At 41.9% G+C, this 18,347-nt stretch overlaps 1 protein-coding gene across 1 annotated transcript; it reads right to left on the minus strand.

The window, feature by feature from the left end:
* Nucleotides 1-4,492: 4,492 nt before the first annotated feature.
* On the minus strand, nucleotides 4,493-17,606 carry LOC115141461 (E3 ubiquitin-protein ligase RNF169-like). The gene is made up of 3 exons (XM_029680342.2): nucleotides 15,799-17,606; nucleotides 15,463-15,565; nucleotides 4,493-5,078 (listed from the first exon to the last, which is right to left on the minus strand). Exons 1-3 carry the CDS (start codon nucleotides 15,939-15,941, stop codon nucleotides 4,578-4,580), a joined length of 747 nt encoding a protein of 248 aa, XP_029536202.1. The 5' UTR covers nucleotides 15,942-17,606; the 3' UTR covers nucleotides 4,493-4,577.
* Nucleotides 17,607-18,347: the final 741 nt, after the last annotated feature.

The raw sequence follows: 18,347 nt of genomic DNA on the forward strand, positions 1-18,347 counted from the left end.
TTTACCTTTATTTGACTAGGCAAGTCAGTTAAGACCAAATTCTTATTTACAATGACGGTCTACCCCTGCCAAACCCTAATGACGCTGGGCCAATTGTGCGCCGCCCTATGGGACTCCCAATCACGTCCGGTTGTGATACAGCCTGGAATTGAACCAGGGTCTGTAGTGATGCCTCTAGCACTGAGATGCAGTGCCTTAGATGTACTTGGAGGGAGTTACTCTTAGGTGTTGTGCAATTTAGATTTGCAGAGCAACGCCTCCCCTGGTTTAGGTGATCATCCCCGCCAAATACACAGTTGTAGTGATTGATTGGAAACAACTTGTGTCAATTAAAACAACATTTCCTAGGGTTTTATACCTGCATCGAGGCTAGTAGACATTGCTGGAAATACTATTAAATGTAAAGTGCCAAAACAAAAAAAACAACAAAAAAAAGCATGGCCCTAGTTATAGCTACAAGAAAATTAGTTTGAGGAAGAAAAATAGAAGCTTAAAGATAGTAAGATCTATTGAATTTAGCTAGAAACTCAAGTTCAAATGAATGATTTGAAGACAACTAATATATTTACATTTTTGGGAGTTTTATGTATGACCTCCAATGCAAATCAATGACTGTAATATTATATATGATCTTTCCTGTCATTGTGTTGAGTTGAGTGGTCAAATCAATGTCTTGGAAAGCCATTCAGCATTCAAACATTTCACATTTCAATACCAGATACTGGAGAAAAAAAACACAGAATAACATACAGTTGAAGCCGGAAGTCAATAAAACTCATTTTTCAACCACTCAATTTCCAAATGCCTGAAGGTACCACGTAGTATAAACACCATGGGAACCACGCAGCCGTCATAACACTCAGGAAGGAGATGCATTCTGTCTCCTAGAGGTGAACGTATTTTGGTGCGAAAAGTGCAAATCGATCCCAGAACAACAGCAAAGGACCTTGTGAAGATGTTGGAGGAGACAGGTACAAAAGTATCTATATCCACAGTAAAACGAGTCCTATATCGACATAACCTGAAAGGCCGCTCAGCAAGGAAGAAGCAGCTGCTCAATACCGCCATAAAAAAGCGAGGCTACGGTTTGCACATGGGGACAAAGATCAAACTTTTTGGAGAAATGTCCTCTGGTCTGATGAAATAAAATAGAACTGTTTGGCCATAATGACCATCGTTATGCTTGGAGGAAAAAGGGGGAGACTTGCAAGCCGAAGAACACCATTCCAACCGTGAAGCGCGGGGGTGTTTTGCTGCAGGAGGGACCGGTGCACTTCCCAAAATAAATGGCATCATGAGAAAGGAAAATTATGTGGGTATATTGAAGCAACATCTCAATACATCAGGAAGTTAAAGCTTGGTCGCAAATGGGTCTTCCAAATGGACGATGACCCCAAGCATACTTCCAATGTTGTGGCAAAATGGCTTAAGGACAACAAAGTCAAGGTATTGGAGTAGCCATCACAAAGCCCTGACCTCAATCCTATAGAACATTTGTGGGCAAAACTGAAAAAGTGTGTGCGAGCAAGGAGGCCTACAAACCTGACTCAGTTACACCAGCTCTGTCAGGAGGAATGGGCCAAAATGTACCCAATTTATTGTGGCAAGCTTGTGGAAGGCTACCCAAAACATTTTACCCATGTTGAACAATTTAAAGGCAATGCTACTAAATACACTCAATTAGTATGTAAACTTCTGACCCACTGGGAATATGATGAAAGAAATAAAAGCTTAAATAAATCACTCAGCTATTTATTCTGACATACACTTAACATAAAGTTTAAATGTATTTGGCTAAGGTGTATGTAAAAACTTCTGACTTCAACTGTGTGTGCCAACCTCTTTACATACTTAAAGTGAAAATGAGACGAGCTTGAATGAAAGTCTTTCAGGTTTCCGTTCCGTTTGAATGGGTTGTGTATCACAGTTCCTTCAGAATGTGAATGGACATGATCCGAACAAGTTGTTTCCTTCAAAGTACAGCGCTGTCAGTGAATCATGTAGGCTATACAAGTGGTACATTCTGATTACTATAAAGAATCAATAACCTAATCTTTAAATCAGGAAAGTAAACAAAAAACTGCAGATGTATGACAGTTGACAGAAATCAACCATTTGGCACTAACCTATTTCCATTTGGCACCAACTTCCCCTCCAATACTAAAATATGCATCTGATTATTTAAACTGTATGTTCAAAAAAGTATACAAGTATGTGTACATAATGTGCATATTAATATTGCAATATCTTATACTGAAACGTTTAAGTAGTAATGGACATTAAAGCTAATATTTTGGCATATGCCATTGGAAAAAAATAGATCTTCAGAAAAACAAGAATCAAATAGAATATGGAAAGACATTTCTCAGATCAAATATAATAGCCCTTTGAATAAGCGTCTCGAACAATATAGTAAGTACAACTCAAAGATTAGAAAAATAACAATGCTGATGAAATATATTAATGTGGATTCTCCAATAGAAATATTGCATAAAACAGTTATCCTAATTACCACCATACTATAACCTATAATTAATATAGATCAAAACTATGAGCTTTGGCAGTGCTACAGCTTTGTAAAGATGTACCATGCACATGCATAGAGCCATTTTAGTTTGTAGTAGTCAATGAGAGGGCATAAATCATTTGAGAGAAATGCAAAATCGCAACAGTGAGGGTTGAGGTAGAAGTGTGGGCATACAGAAAACAGACCGGTATTGAATTTGATCAGAAAAATCATCCTCCAAAAAACATTGTACCCCTTTCCAATATTACTGTAATAGTTTTCAGCAGAGTTTACACATTGCATATATTTAACCTGTCCACACTGATCCTTTAACTCAACAATCTGACATGACCAGGAGCTGCAGTGCAACCGAAGAGTGTGAGCGGCTGTATACCTCAACACCCACACGTTTCAGGCTGCCTGCACTGCAGTTTCTGTTCAGATTTTCAGATCGTTAAATCTTATTGATGGGGTTTCTGCAATGTTAACCACTACTTTGGCAAATACTACTAAACAGAGTTGCACAGATTATCAAATTTAAGTCATAATTTAAATCAATACGACTTAAATTTGATAATCTGTGCAACTCTGTGTCGCAAGACACCCAGCTGTTCATGGTAAAACCACATCGCTGAATATACCTTCAACTAAAAAATAATACCAAATTATGTCAAATAAATTCTGCTACAAAAGGCAATGAGATTTAGAGCGATTGAGGTGCCAAATATTTTAGCTGAGCCAAAGGATATAAACTGGGCAAGGTTTCACTGTAATGGAACTTACATTTTACCAGTGTTTTAACCATGCATCATTCCTAATGCACTAAGATGGTACAAGTGTTTCCCAAAACATCACAGAGGTGCTAAGTATCGTTGGTGCAGAAAGGAACATGTGGATCATGAAATAATCAATAGGATTGTACTGTTCTGGGTTAATGGGAATCTGAATGAAGGGTCTGACAAAGTAATAGTGCTATATCTTGTGTCCACATCCTTGGCTGAGCTAGAATGAGAATCATAATTGACCCTGAACAGAAAGATTTTCAAGTGTCTGCACAGTATGAATCAACACAACATATTTGTGTTCAGGGTCATGTATGATTCATGCCGTGAATCCTTTAGTTTTTTCTCAGTGCATTAACTGCAGAAATATATGATGTAGTGTTTTACATTCTGTCACAAGTAACTGCAAACGAGAAGAAAATAATCATGTTCAGCAAAATCATGTTCGTAGAAACTAAATCTAAGTTAATCTTTAAAAGCACTGAATTTGGAACATGGTCAGCAAAAACAACATAGTTCTTGTATGCAAGAAGTTGCAGATTTTAATCATTTAAAAAGGCACAAGAATAACCATTTAATAATTGCAATAAAAGGGCTCATTCCTTTTGGAAATTCTTCCTGATCTACGTGGATTGCATTCGATTCTGTTTTCACTGCAGGACCTGAGAAAGTACTTGTCAAAACTGGTCTTTTGCTTGTCTACTTGTTGCTGTTCCCTGTCAAACTGTCTTTGAAGATTCAACACTAGCGCTCTATCCTCACTCACTTGCTGTACCTGTTGAATGTACAGGTCAGCCTGTGCACAATCTATATTGAAACCATATTGGCTCTGGGATCTTGGCCTCTTGAGTCCAGACTCGGTCTCTTCCAGGTGTTTTGTCTTCTGGCTCCTCTTCTTACCCCTCCTTGAGGTAGGTTTGTTCCAGGCACCATTTCTATTGTCCCAATATTTTCTCTGATCCTGTGAGTCCTTTGATTTAAGATTGCAACCCCTAACACTGACATTTATATTGTGTGGGACTAAGGTTGGATTTTGATTAATTGAAGTTGGTCCACAATGTGATACAGGTATCACCACAGACTCTGAAGAAACCCCACACTCAGTTACAGTCTCCTCACTGTTTAAAGGTACAAATGGAGTATGAAACTTTGTGAATTGTTTTTGATGGAGGGCCATCTCTCCAATGGCCTGGTAAAATATCACTCTTTGTTTATTATGTATACAAGTTATTTCATTCTCTTGCCCAGAGGAATCAGTATTGGCACACCTACCCAAGTGTTCTTTTTCCTTATTTGCTGCTAGAGGGCTTGCCATCCTTCTCTATGGGGCTTGATTTGAAAACAAGGTCCACGTTTATGGGGCTGGTCAAGGTGCCCTTTGAGGTCACTTTGACAGACTGACGGTCCACCTCTATCTGCTTCCATTCCTGGAGGATAGTAGGGCTGGCTTCATAGCTGGTGGGCCTCTCCAGGCTGCGGAATAAGTTCCGTGGGGTAGACTTCACAATTGTGGGTTCCATCACTCGCCCGTCTGGTAGCCGCTTTGGTGGGGTGCACGGCGAACACACTATTGGCTTGAAGTGATTCAGCTCCTCAGAGATACTGTCATTGCTCTCAGGGCTAATGGACCTCTCCTGTTTCGACTGGGGGACCATAAAAGGTGTTGATGAAGCCATGATGACGCCTCGCCAGCTATGCCTCTTGTCTTGGATAATTATGGGTGCCGAAAGAGATTGGCTGTTCTCAGAGGACAGAAGGATTCCTGCATTGTTGCTGAGAGAAATACTTGCCTGTACAGAGACAACAAACCAACAAAAAGAGGAAGAGCAATGTTTTAAAAGGTCATGAAGTCAAAATCATATTTTTCATGAAATTTGATTATTTTGATGAAACCAGATCAAAGTATGATTACCAAAGTACAAAAAATTACTGTTGCTTCTACATTGATCAAGTTTGATCATAAAGTTACTGGTCCCATCCCATGTTAAACACTTAGATTCAATGAGGCAGGATTATTAAGGGTAGGGTGACATTAGGGTGATATCCCCAATGCTCCCTCAAAGTTTTTGGGGTACTGAGCAAATTACAGGCCTACATTTCATAAGACTTAAAAACATTTTAACATTATGAAGGGCTTGACATAAATGTATGATTTTTTACTTAGTCTAACACCATGAGCCAAATAGGTGAGTGTAAATTGCATTCTATTGTATGATGCAAGAAACCACTTTACAAAATAAATTGTATTATTATTACCATGCAGAGAATTAGACACTGTAGGCTACCCCTCTGCCCATTGGCTTATTTGCATATTCAAGCCTGTCTCAAATTACAACACGGCCCCTTTTTAAAGACAGCTTAAAATGTAGCCATTGCTGACCTACACATGGGCTAATAACTCACTAACTAGCAAACAATATCAATACATGTTAACATGTGCAGCTCTGATCTGAAAAGCGCATTCATTCACTTGCAGGTTATTGAAAGACCCCTCATCGGCTACCCGGACGAATTGTACTGCATTGTGCTCTGGCTATGCCTACAACAAAATCACAGACTCAATCTTAGGAAAGTTAGATTTGGTTTGTTGCATTGAAAAGGGACTGATAACGTTGATTTGATCACAGAAAAAAAACATTGATCTATATATTGCAAACTAATGTGGTGAACTCAGTGAAGTTCAATCTCTTGCCCCTCTGCGCGGCCTGTCATTTCTTCTGCCATGCAGTCCTGTGCACACACACAGCTTAGAGGAAACATTGGACATCACCCTAACTATGATATTCTCTTACCTAATTTAAATAAGTACCACCTTGTAACCAACAGCGGAGAAGGCAAGTTTGCGGAGGGGCGTGGTTTGTATGCAGTACCTTCAGAAAGTATGGACTTACTCCAAATTTTGTTGTGCTACACCCTGAATTCAAAATGTCTTACCCATCTACACACTATACCCCATGACAAAGTGAACACATTTTTTGAAATTTTTGCAAATGACAGCTGTGAGTCTTTCTGGGTAAGTCTAAGAGCTTTGCACACCTGGATTGTACAATATTTGCACATTCTTTTTAAATTATTCAAAATGGTTGTTGATCATTGCTAGACAGCCATTTTCAAGTCTTGCCATAGGTTTTCAAGCCTATTTAAGTAAAAATGTAACAAAGCCACTCAGGAACGTCTTGGTAAGCAACTCCAGTGTATATTTGGCCTTGTGTTTTAGTTTATTGTAGTAAATTGTTGGAAAGCAGACAACCAGGTTATCATCTTAGATTTTGTCTGTGCTTAGCTCTATTCCATTTCGATGATAAGCATACCCGTAACATGATGCAGCCACCCCCATACTTGAAAATATGAAGTGATGTGTTGTTTTGGATTTGCCCCAAAACAGAATGCTTTGTAATTCAGGACATAATGTTCATTTCTTTGCCACATTTTTAGCACTTTTACATTAGTGCCTTATTGCAAACAGGATGCATGTTTTGGAATATTTTTATTCTGTACAGGCTTACTTCTTTTCACTCTCATTTAGGTTAGTATTATGGAGTAACTACAATGTTGTTCATCTATCCTTAATATTTTCTCCTATCACAGCCATTAAATTAATTGTTTTAAATGTCACCATTGGTGTAGTGTCTTAACACTTAGTACTTATTTATGTAATAAGAAAGACTCGGAATACAAGCAATTGAACTGGAGCTTCACATTTACTCAAACTAGTTAGTACCAGAATAACATAGAACAATACTGCGCATGACCAAGGGTGCTCCATCCTTAAAGGGGACATCAGTAATTAACAGAACATAACATTCCTTCTCTTATACAATCAGAGTTACTTTTACCAAACCACAACTGAAACATTTCCCAGAACTTCTTGTAGTTATTTTGCATCTTTTAATTTGAACTTGAACAGTTCGTTTTTGTTTGTTTGTTTATAAGTCTAGTCTGTCTGGTGGACGGTGCCTTCGTTCTGGGTAGCGCCTCGGATTGTCTGGAGGCTCCTGAACATCCTCAGTGTGTGCTTGTTCCATTATAGCGTCTGCTATAGCAGCACCTTCATCAACACGTTCCCTTCTTTCAGCCTGGGGTCTCTCTACTGCCCCACCGTCCTCTACAGTTCCCTGTGTGTCACTCTCAGGAGCTCTCTGTGCCTGTTCTCTCTCGATTGTTGTGCTGTTTTCCGTGGAATGCATTTGGTTAATGTGACGCCGCCACATTATGTCTGGGCTCACTTGAACCTGGTAAGTTCTGGGTCCCGTTTGTGTGTGTATGGTCCCTCTTGTCCATTTCCCTCCTCTTCTGTAGTCTCGCACCATCACTTCCTGTCCTGTTTGGAGATGGCGCTCCCGGCCACCGGAGAGCATCTTGGCTTGTTTGTTCAGCACTTCATTACGCCTGTTTGGCTTCATGATGTCCAGCTGTGTGCGGAGAGGCCTTCCGAACATCAGTGCGGCTGGGCTTTCATTTGTCGTGGCATGTGGGGTGTTTCGGTAGGAGGCCAGGAACTTGGCCAGTTTTGTTTGCAAAGTCCCTTCGTCTCGTTTTGCTGCACGGAGTCCTTGCTTTAGGGTTTGCACAAAGCGTTCTGCCAGCCCATTGGTGGCAGGGTGGTACGGAGCTGAGGTTGAGTGTTTGATTCCATTTACTGACATGAATCTTGTAAACTCGTCACTTACAAAAACTTGCGCGTTGTCACTTACCAGCTGCAGTGGCAAACCGAAACGTGCAAACGTTGTTCTGAGACACTCTATCGTCTGAGCTGAGGTGGAGGAGTCAGTGCAAAACACCTCTGGCCATTTGGAATGGGCATCAACTATAACCAGAAACATGTGCTTTTCAAAGGGACCAGCGTAGTCCACATGAATTCTCTGCCATGGCTCTGCGGGCCATTCCCATGGGTGGACTGGGACAGGAGCAGGCATGTGAAGGGTTTCCAAACATCCACTACAGTTCTTTGCCATATTTTCTATCTGTTGGTCCAGACCTGGCCACCAGAAGTGGCTCCTCGCGAGCAGCTTCATTTTGACAATTCCAACATGACCTTCATGTAGTTGCTGCAAGACTAGATGTTGGCATTTCTGGGGTATCATGACTCTCATTCCCCACATCAAACATCCTTGGTACGTTGTAATTTCGTTTCTCCGCTGGAAATACGGAGTCAGCTCCTTTCTGCCAGTAGCTGGCCATCCTGACATGGTGTAGGTGTACACTTTTGACAAGGTCACATCTTTCCTTGTCTCCTGTTTGATAACTGTGCTTGTGACTGGTAGTGCCTCAAGCTGAGCGGTATGGAACATGTCCACTGCATCCACCCTCCTTTGTCTTTCTCTTGTACACGGCAGTCTGGATAATCCATCTGCATTTGTGTGGAGGGATGACGGCTTAAACTCAATGTCATACATATGACTGGCAAGGAACAGGGCATATCGCTGTAACCTGGCTGCTGTCATTGCCGGAATGCATTTCTTTGGACTGAAAATGGAAAGCAACGGCTGGTGATCTGTAACCAGTGTGAAACGCTTGCCATATAGGTATGCGTGGAATTTCTTGACGCCCCACACTAGTGCCAGTGCTTCTTTGTCGATTTGTGAGTAGTTTTTCTCTGCATCATTCAATGTTCGTGACGCGAATGCAACTGGCCTCTCTGACCCATCTTTCAGTGTGTGTGAAAGGACTGCCCCTAATCCATAAGGGGACGCATCACAAGCCAACTTCACTGGCATTTCAGGGTCGTAATGCATCAGGACCTGTTCAGATGTTATGAGCCGTTTTGCCTCCAGAAATGCATTTTCACACTGCTCTGTCCACCGCCATGTCCTATTCTTTTCCAGGAGCTGATTTAGAGGCTGGAGTACTGCTGAAAGGTTTGGGAGGAATCTTCTGTAGTAATTGATCAGTCCCATGAAAGATCTCACTTCTGTGATATTTTGTGGTCGTGGTGCCTGTACCACTGCCTCGATTTTGTCCTGTGTTTTGTGCAATCCATTGCAGTCAATCTCATATCCACAGAAGACAATCTTGTCTTTGAAGAACTCACACTTCTTTAAGTTTGCCTGTAGACCATACTCTTTCAGTCTTTTCAGGACCTCTTCCAGGTTAGCCAGGTGCTCTTTGTCGGTGCGTCCTGTTATGATCATGTCATCCAGGATACACTGGGTTCCTGGGATTCCTTGCAAAATCTGGTCAATAGTTCGTTGCCAAATGGCTGGGGCTGATGCAATGCCAAAAACCAGGCGGTTATACCTGTATAGACCTTTGTGTGTGTTTATTGTCAGGTACTGTTTGGAACTCTCTTCAACCGGTAGCTGCAGGTAAGCCTGTTTCAGATCGATTTTACTGAAGTGTTTCCCACCAGCTAGTGCAGCAAAGATGTCATCCAGACGTGGTAGGGGGTATTGGTCCACATGCAACATTGGATTCACAGTTACCTTGAAGTCCCCACACATTCTAACAGACCCGTCTTTCTTCACAATAGGAACTATGGGTGTGGCCCATTCGCTTCTGTCCACTTTCGTCAGGATCCCTGTATCCTGCAAGCGATCGATTTCCGCTTCCACCTTTGGTCTCAGGGAGTATGGAACAGATCTGGCTTTGCAGAATTTTGGGGTTGCATCATCTCTTAGTACAAGTTTTGCTGTGAAGCCTTTTACTGTTCCCATCTGATCACTGAAAACTGTGTTGTATTTCTTCCGCAAGTGTTCCAGTGTTTGGTCTGTGCCTTTCTCTTTGGACTGGAACGTGTGGAGCATTTTCAAGTCACACCAATTCAGCTTTATTTTTGAAAGCCATTCCCTGCCAAATAATGGGGGGCCAGTTCCAGGCACAACATACAGCTGTAACTGCTGTGTTTGCCCCCATAATGCACTCTGACTTGCAACGCCCCCATTGGACTCAATCTCTCTCCTGAGTATGTCTTCAGCAACACATTTGTGTTCTTCAGCTTGATAGCCTTAAAATGCTCATTGTAGACAGTAGTGGAAATTATAGACACTGCAGATCCTGTGTCCAGCTCCATTTTGAGGGGTTTGCCTTCGATATCTGGTGTCACCCATATTATGCTACTGCTGGGAGAAGTCACTGTGTTTAACTCCATTGTACCAATTAATCGTTCATCTGAATCACTGCCACTGTTCTCTGCTAGTGCATTCACAGACCCTTTAATTTTCTCAGTTTTCCTGTTGTGACTGAATTTTGCTTTGCATGCTCTTTGAATGTGCCCCCTTCTACTGCATTTGTGACAAATTTCGTCTTTGAAACGGCAATCCTCTGCTCTGTGACCATCTCTGTCACACCTGTTGCATTTTTCGGCCACACGGGGGCGCTGTCGACTGCGTGAAAACTTGTGCAGGGAAATTTGTGACAGGTCAGTACTTCTTTACTTTGCAACTCAAATGCATCTTTAGTCGCGATTTCCATAGCCACAGCAATTTCAACAGCCTTTGCAAACGTGAGCTCTGATTCTGTGAGCAAACGTTTTTGAATGTGTTCATGTTTCAGTCCACAAACAAATCTATCCCTTAATGTGTCATTTAGGTTCTCTCCCAACTGGCAATGTTCCGACAGTTTCTTCAACACTGCTACATATGTACTAACCCCCTCCCCCTCATTCTGATCTCTCTTGTGGAAACGAAAACGTTCCGCGATGAGGAGTGGTTTAGGTGATAGGTGATTTTGCAATATCTCCACAATCTCTGTGAATGTTTTATTTGAGGGCTTCAGAGGGGCAGTCAGATCTCTTAGCAAACTGTATGGTTTTGGGCCAATTAAACTCAACAACGCTGGTACTCTTTTGTTATCAGCAATGTCGTTTGCAATGAAGTACTGTTCCAGTCGTTCAATGTAAGCTGCCCAGTTTTCTTGCGTGTCATCAAACACATCTATTTTCCCGATGCTAGCCATTCTCTTTACCTCCGGCTCCACAGGTCTTTGATCTGCCGCCTCGTTCTCGTCAGCTCTCCCCTCGTTTTCACTGCTTGCTAGCTGTTGTGCTACAGGGTCAAAATCTTCCTCTCTTCCTACGAACTCCATCTGTATTCGTGATGCACACTGCAGGTAATCATCCTCGTCGCCATTGTAGTGTCTTAACACTTAGTACTTATTTATGTAATAAGAAAGACTCGGAATACAAGCAATTGAACTGGAGCTTCACATTTACTCAAACTAGTTAGTACCAGAATAACATAGAACAATACTGCGCATGACCAAGGGTGCTCCATCCTTAAAGGGGACATCAGTAATTAACAGAACATAACAATTGGCCTTATGGTTAAATCTCTGAGCGGTTTCCTTTCTCTCTGGCAACTGCTTTCTTTTCTACCAATAGGTGCCCTTCTTTGCAAGGCATTGGAAATCCTCCCTGGTCTTTGTGTTTGAATCTGTGTTTGAAATTCACTGCATGACAGAGACCTTACAGAAAATTGTATGTGTGTGGGGTACAGACATGAGGTAGTCATTCAAAACTCATGTTAAACACTATTATTGCAAGTTGATTGCAGCGTAGGTGACTTGTGAGAATGCTATTCATTGACTACAGCTCAACGTTCAACACCATAGTGCCCAAAAAAGCTAAACTAAGGACCCTGGAACTAAACACCTCCCTCTGCAACTGGATCCTGGACTTCCTGAAAGGCTGCCCCCAGGTGGTGAGGGTATGCAATAACACATCTGCCACACTGATCCTCAACATGGGGTTCCCTCAGGGGTGCGTGGTTAATCCCCTCCTGCACTCCCTATTCACCCACGACTGCGTGGCAAGCTCGCCTCCAACACTATCGTTAAGTTTGCTGACAACACAAAGGTGGTAGGCCTGATCACAGAGAACAATGAGACAGCCTGTAGGGAGGAGGTCAGAGATCTGGCAGTGGGGTGCCAGGACAACAACCTCCCTCAACGTGAGCAAGACAAAGGAGATGATCATGGACTACAGGAAAAGGGAGGCTGAACACACCACAATTCACATCGACGGGGCTGTAGTGGAGCAGTTCGAGAGTTTTAAGATCCTTGATGTCCACATCACCAACAAACTATCATGGTCCAAACACACCAAGAAAGTTGTGAAGAGGGCACGACGACACCTTTTCCCCCTCCAGAGACTGAAAAAAATGTGGCTTGGGTCTCCAGATCCTCAAAAAGTTCTGCACCATTGAGAGTATCCTGACTGGTTGAATCACCACCTGGTATGGCAACTGCTCGGCATCTGACCATAAGGCACTACAGAGGGCCAAGTTTTCTGCCATCCAGGATCTACACTAACATTCAAAAGTTTGGGGTCACTTAGAAATGTCCTTGTTTTGAAAGAAAAGCTATTTTTTTTGTCCATTAGAATAACATCAAATTGATCAGAAGTACAGTGTAGACATCGTTAATGTTGTAAATGACTATTGTAGCTGGAAATAGCTGATTTGTTACGGAATCTCTACATAGGCATATAGAGGCCCATTATCAGCAACCATGACTCCTGTGTTCCAATGGCACGTTGTTAGCTAATCCAAGTTTATAATTTTAAAAGGTTAATAAATCATTAGAAAACCTTTTGAAATTATGTTAGCACAGCTGAAAACTGTTGGGTTGATTAAAGAAGCAATAAAACTGGCCTCCTTTAGACTAGTTGAGTATCTGGAGCATCAGCACTTATGGGTTCGATTACAGGCTCAAAATGGCCAGAAACAAATACCTTCTTCTGAAACTCGGCAGTCTATTCTTGTTCTAAGAAATTAAGGCTATTCCATGCGAGAAATTGCCAAGAAACTGAAGATCTCGTACAACGCTGTCTACTCCCTTCACAGAACAGCACAAACCGTCTCTAACCAGAATAGAAAGAGAGGGAGGCCTCGGTGCACAACTGAGCAAGAGGACAAGTACATGAATGTCTAGTTTGAGAAACAGACGCCTCATAAGTCCTTAACTGGCAGCTTCATTAAATAGTACCCGAAAAAACACCAGTCTCAACGTCAACAGGCAACTTCGGGATGCTGGCCTTTTTTTTATTTATTTATTTTACCTTTATTTAACTAGGCACGTCAGTTAAGAACAAATTCTTATTTTCAACGACGGCCTAGGAACAGTGGGTTAACTGCCTGTTCAGGGGCAGAACGACAGAGGGGTTTGAACTTACAACCTTCCGGTTACTAGACCAACGCTCTAACCACTAGGCTACCCTGCCGCCCAGGCAGAGTTCCTCTGTCCAGTGTCTGTATTCTTTGCCAATCTTAATCTATTTATATTGGCCAGTCTGAGATATGGCTTCTTCTTTGCAACTATGCCTAGAAGGCAGAGGACATTTCTAAGTGACCCCAAACTTTTGAACAGTAGGGTATATACTAGGCGACGTCAGAGGTAGGCCCAAAAATGCTCCAGTCACCGACTTTTCTCTGCTACCACAGGACAAGCGGTACCGGAGCACCAAGTCTAGGTCCAAAAGGCTCCTTAACAGGCGAACAAATGAATCAAATTTAGTTACTTTTCAGATGTTTTTATATAATTATTTTTTACTTTATAGTTTATTTAGTAAATCTCTTAACTCCATTTTCTTAAACTGCATTGTTGGTTAAGGGCCTGTAAGAAACCATTTCACGGTAAGTTCTACACCCGTTGTATCTGATTTGATTTGTTAAGCAAATGTTTACTCCTGAACATGTTATGCCTGAGATAACAATGGGGTTGAATACTTAATGACTCAAGACAATTCAGCTTTTCCTTTAATTAAATTTGTAAAAATGGCAAACATAATTCTACTTTGATATAATTATTTTTTTATATAAAAATTGTTTTTTGCCCCCTCATTCATAAATCTACACACAATACCCCATAATGACAAAGCAAAAACAGGTTTAGAAATTTTTGCAAATTCATAAAAAAACTGAAATATCATATTTACATAAGTATTCATACCCTTTACTCAGTACTTTGTTGAAGAACCTTTGACAGTGATTACAGCCTTGAGTCTTCTTGGGTATGACGCTACAAGCTTGGCACACCTGTATTTGGGGCGTTTCTCCCATCTCTGCAGATCCTCTCAAGCTCGGTCAGGTTGGATGGGGAGCGTTGCTGCACAGCTATTTTTTTCATGTCTCTCCATATATGTTAGATTGGGTTCAAGTCTAAGCTCTGGCTGGGCCACTCAAGGACATTCAGACACTTGTCAACGAAGCCACTCCTGCATTGTCTTGGCTGTGTGCTTAGGCTCGTTGTGCTGTTGGAAGGTGAACCGTCACACAAGTCTGAGGTCCTGAGTGTTCTGGAGCAGGTTTTCATCAAGGATCTCTCTGTACTTTGCTCCACTCGTCTTTCCCTTGATCCTGACTAATCTCCCAGTCCCTGCCGCTGAAAAACATCCCCACAGCATGATGCTGCCACTACCTTGCTTCACCGTAGGGAAACTATTTTTCACTTTCTCATTATGGGGTGTTGTGTGCAGATTGATAAGGAAAAACATTAATTTAATCACTTTTATAATAAGGCTGTAACGTAACAAAATGTGGAAAAAGTTGAGGTGTCTGAATACTTCCGTAATGCACTTTAGGCAAGTGACACAAAATCTATTTTAAATTCTGGCTGTAACACAAAATGTTGAAAAAGTTGAGTGGTGTGAATACTTTCTGAAGGCACTGTAGCTACTCTACTGGTGCCAAAATTTGACTGTAGGGTGTCAGCAAATATTAAAAGTTTACACTATTCATATATAGCAAAGATACTTAGGTCTCCCCTTTCATCTGTGTCTGGTGTTCGCTAGTTACTGGCACAAAGGAACAAAGGGGTGGGGTGGGGGGGTCGTTCAAAACTGACGCAGTTGTCATGTCAACACATTGGTTTGTGCTGCTGCGAACCGCATCAGAAAAGACATGCCAATTTCAATGTTGTTTGCATCAAAGTTTCTTGACGTAGGCGTATCAAAGAGCTATCAGTCAAGACAAGTTCATGAATATAAACTCCCAGCCCTCTCAGCCTCTTTTCAAACTTCCTGGTAGTAAGCCATGAGAGAGAACTTAGCCATGATAGAAAAGAATGTCTACAAGTTTGAGCTTTTACCCAAAATATGATTGATACAGTATTTTAGTCACTCAAAAGGCTATTTTACATGGAATCAGAATGACTGTTCGGGACCTTTTTAAAGCTTTTCAGAAATAAACATCTGACCATTTTAGGGAATAAAATCTTCCTTTAAAAAGCCCGGCTTTATACCTTGTCCAGTCCAGGAAGATGAGTAGACACCCTCATTTTTCGCCTTCCCTCCTCTGTATCAGTACAGCTCTGGCTTCTCTGCACCACATTCGTCTGTAGACCACTGAGGGAAAAGTGGACTAAGTAAATAACTGAATATAAGTAGAAAAAACATTCAATGTAACATCAATCGTTCAATGGCTTTGAAAATGTATGTGTGCAAAGAATCAATACTGCAGCATTGAGTAAATGTGAGCAACATTCAACTGTAATAATGACATTATTACAGTTACAAGCAGCCTTCAATGTAAAAAAACAAAACAAACATTGATAATAGAAGCAAGGGGATTTCAGTACTCTCTTGTGAAGTCTGCCGAGGTCTTTGTTCTTCTAACAAATGCAGACACATTTCTGGTTCTCTTCCCAACAGGTTCTTCATTCTCCGAGTCTGACAGCAACCCAAAGAACTGGAAGAAAAGGCTGTAATATCTCAGCATCATGTTTACACTTATTTATGTGTTGGCATACCATTCGGAGCAATCTATTCAACAATCTATTCATATGATTGTTACAAGATAAAACTAACAGGATCTTGAAAGTGCTTGAGTGTTCCACATTCCTCTTTCCTCCTCCCCTCTTTCTCTTAACTTCTTGCGTCGAGCCAACCCGGATCCGGGATCATGACTACAGCCTCAAGCCCATTACCATAACGCAACGTTAACTATTCATGAAAATCGCAAATGAAATGAAATCAATATGCTAGCTCTCATGCTTAGCCTTTTGTTAACAACACTGTCATCTCAGATTTTCAAAAATATGCTTCTCTACCATAGCAAAACTAGCATTTAGCGTTAGCATTTAGCATTAGCATTTAGCGTTAGCATCACCAGGCAACATTTTCACAAAAACCAGCAAAAACATTCAATAAATCATTTACCTTTGAAGAACTTCGGATGTTTTCAATGAGGAGACTCTCAGTTAGGTAGCAAATGTTCAGTTTTCCTGAAAGATTATTTGTGCAGGAGAAATCGGTCCGTTTTCTGCGTCATGTTTGGCTACCAAAAAAAAACGAAAATTCAGTTATAAAAACGCCAAACTTTTTCCATAATAACTCCATAATATCGACTGAAACATGGCAAACGTTGTTTAGAATCAATCCTCAAGGTGTTTTTCTACATATCTCTTCAATGTGGTATCGTTCCTGGAAGTGTGCTTCTCTGTCTGTATCCCATGGCAAAATGAGTGTTACTGGGAATTACGCACCAATTTAGACAAAGGACACCGGACGGCCCCCTGGCAAATGTAGTCTCTTATGGCCAATCTTCCAATGATATGCCTACAAATACGTCACAATGCTGCAGACATCTTGGATGAACGGCAGAGCGCATAAGCTCGTTCACAGCATATTCACAGCCATATAAGGAGACGTTAGTAAAACACAGCGTCAAAAATCCTGTTCATTTCCTGTTTGAAGTTTCATTTTGGTTTCGCCTGTAAGATCAGTTCTGGGGTACTCACAGATAATATCTTTGCAGTTTTGAAAACATCAGAGTGTTTTCTTTCCAACACTGGCAATTATATGCATAGTCGAGCATCTTTTCGTGACAAAACATTGCGCTTAAAACGGGCACGTTTTTTTATCCAATAATGACATTAGCGCCCCCATAGGTTGAAGAGGTTTATTCATTGGTAACTGAAAAATAAAAATGCCTTCTTACTGATAGGAACTGAACATTTACATTTACATTTAAGTCATTTAGCAGACGCTCTTATCCAGAGCGACTTACAAATTGGTGCGTTCACCTTAAGACATCCAGTGGAACAGCCACTTTACAATAGTGCATCTAAATCTTTTAAGGGGGGGTGAGAAGGATTACTTTATCCTATCCTAGGTATTCCTGAAAGAGGTGGGGTTTCAGGTGTCTCCGGAAGGTGGTGATTGACTCCGCTGTCCTGGCGTCGTGAGGGAGTTTGTTCCACCATTGGGGGGCCAGAGCAGCGAACAGTTTTGACTGGGCTGCGCGGGAACTGTACTTCCTCAGTGGTAGGGAGGCGAGCAGGCCAGAGGTGGGTGAACGCAGTGCCCTTGTTTGGGTGTAGGGCCTGATCAGAGCCTGGAGGTACTGAGGTGCCGTTCCCCTCACAGCTCCGTAGGCAAGCACCATGGTCTTGTAGCGGATGCGAGCTTCAACTGGAAGCCAGTGGAGAGAGCGGAGGAGCGGGGTGACGTGAGAGAACTTGGGAAGGTTGAACACCAGACGGGCTGCGGCGTTCTGGATGAGTTGTAGGGGTTTAATGGCACAGGCAGGGAGCCCAGCCAACAGCGAGTTGCAGTAATCCAGACGGGAGATGACAAGTGCCTGGATTAGGACCTGCGCTGCTTCCTGTGTGAGGCAGGGTCGTACTCTGCGGATGTTGTAGAGCATGAACCTACAAGAACGGGCCACCGCCTTGATGTTAGTTGAGAACGACAGGGTGTTGTCCAGGATCACGCCAAGGTTCTTAGCGCTCTGGGAGGAGGACACAATGGAGTTGTCAACCGTGATGGCGAGATCATGGGCAGTCCTTCCCCGGGAGGAAGAGCAGCTCCGTCTTGCCGAGGTTCAGCTTGAGGTGGTGATCCGTCATCCACACTGATATGTCTGCCAGACATGCAGAGATGCGATTCGCCACCTGGTCATCAGAAGGGGGAAAGGAGAAGATTAAAACATTTTTTTTTTTTTTTAACCCAAGGGATCATTCACATGACCTGTGGTTGTTTAAAATCAATGTGTTGTGTGCCCATCTACAACAATGGAATTCGAGAATTGGAATAAGATGATGATATCAATGTATTAAAATGTTCTCTAATTTAAGTCTCAAACACATAGTTCTCTCCCTTTGAGGGGTTTAGGGGCATTGTACAA

Source organism: Oncorhynchus nerka, linkage group LG14 (genome assembly GCF_034236695.1).
Source record: "Oncorhynchus nerka isolate Pitt River linkage group LG14, Oner_Uvic_2.0, whole genome shotgun sequence".
Classification (NCBI taxonomy): Eukaryota; Metazoa; Chordata; class Actinopteri; order Salmoniformes; family Salmonidae; genus Oncorhynchus; species Oncorhynchus nerka.

Excerpts from the sequence above, each read along its gene's own strand:
- LOC115141461 (XM_029680342.2), bottom strand. The coding sequence starts at position 15,941 with ATGATGCTGAGATATTACAGCCTTTTCTTCCAGTTCTTTGGGTTGCTG. Across the intron at positions 15,566-15,798 it reads TCGGCAGACTTCACAAGAGA|TGGTCTACAGACGAATGTGG; the intron begins GTACTGAAATCC and ends CTTTTCCCTCAG. Across the intron at positions 5,079-15,462 it reads ATCTTCCTGGACTGGACAAG|GCAAGTATTTCTCTCAGCAA; the intron begins GTATAAAGCCGG and ends GTCTCTGTACAG.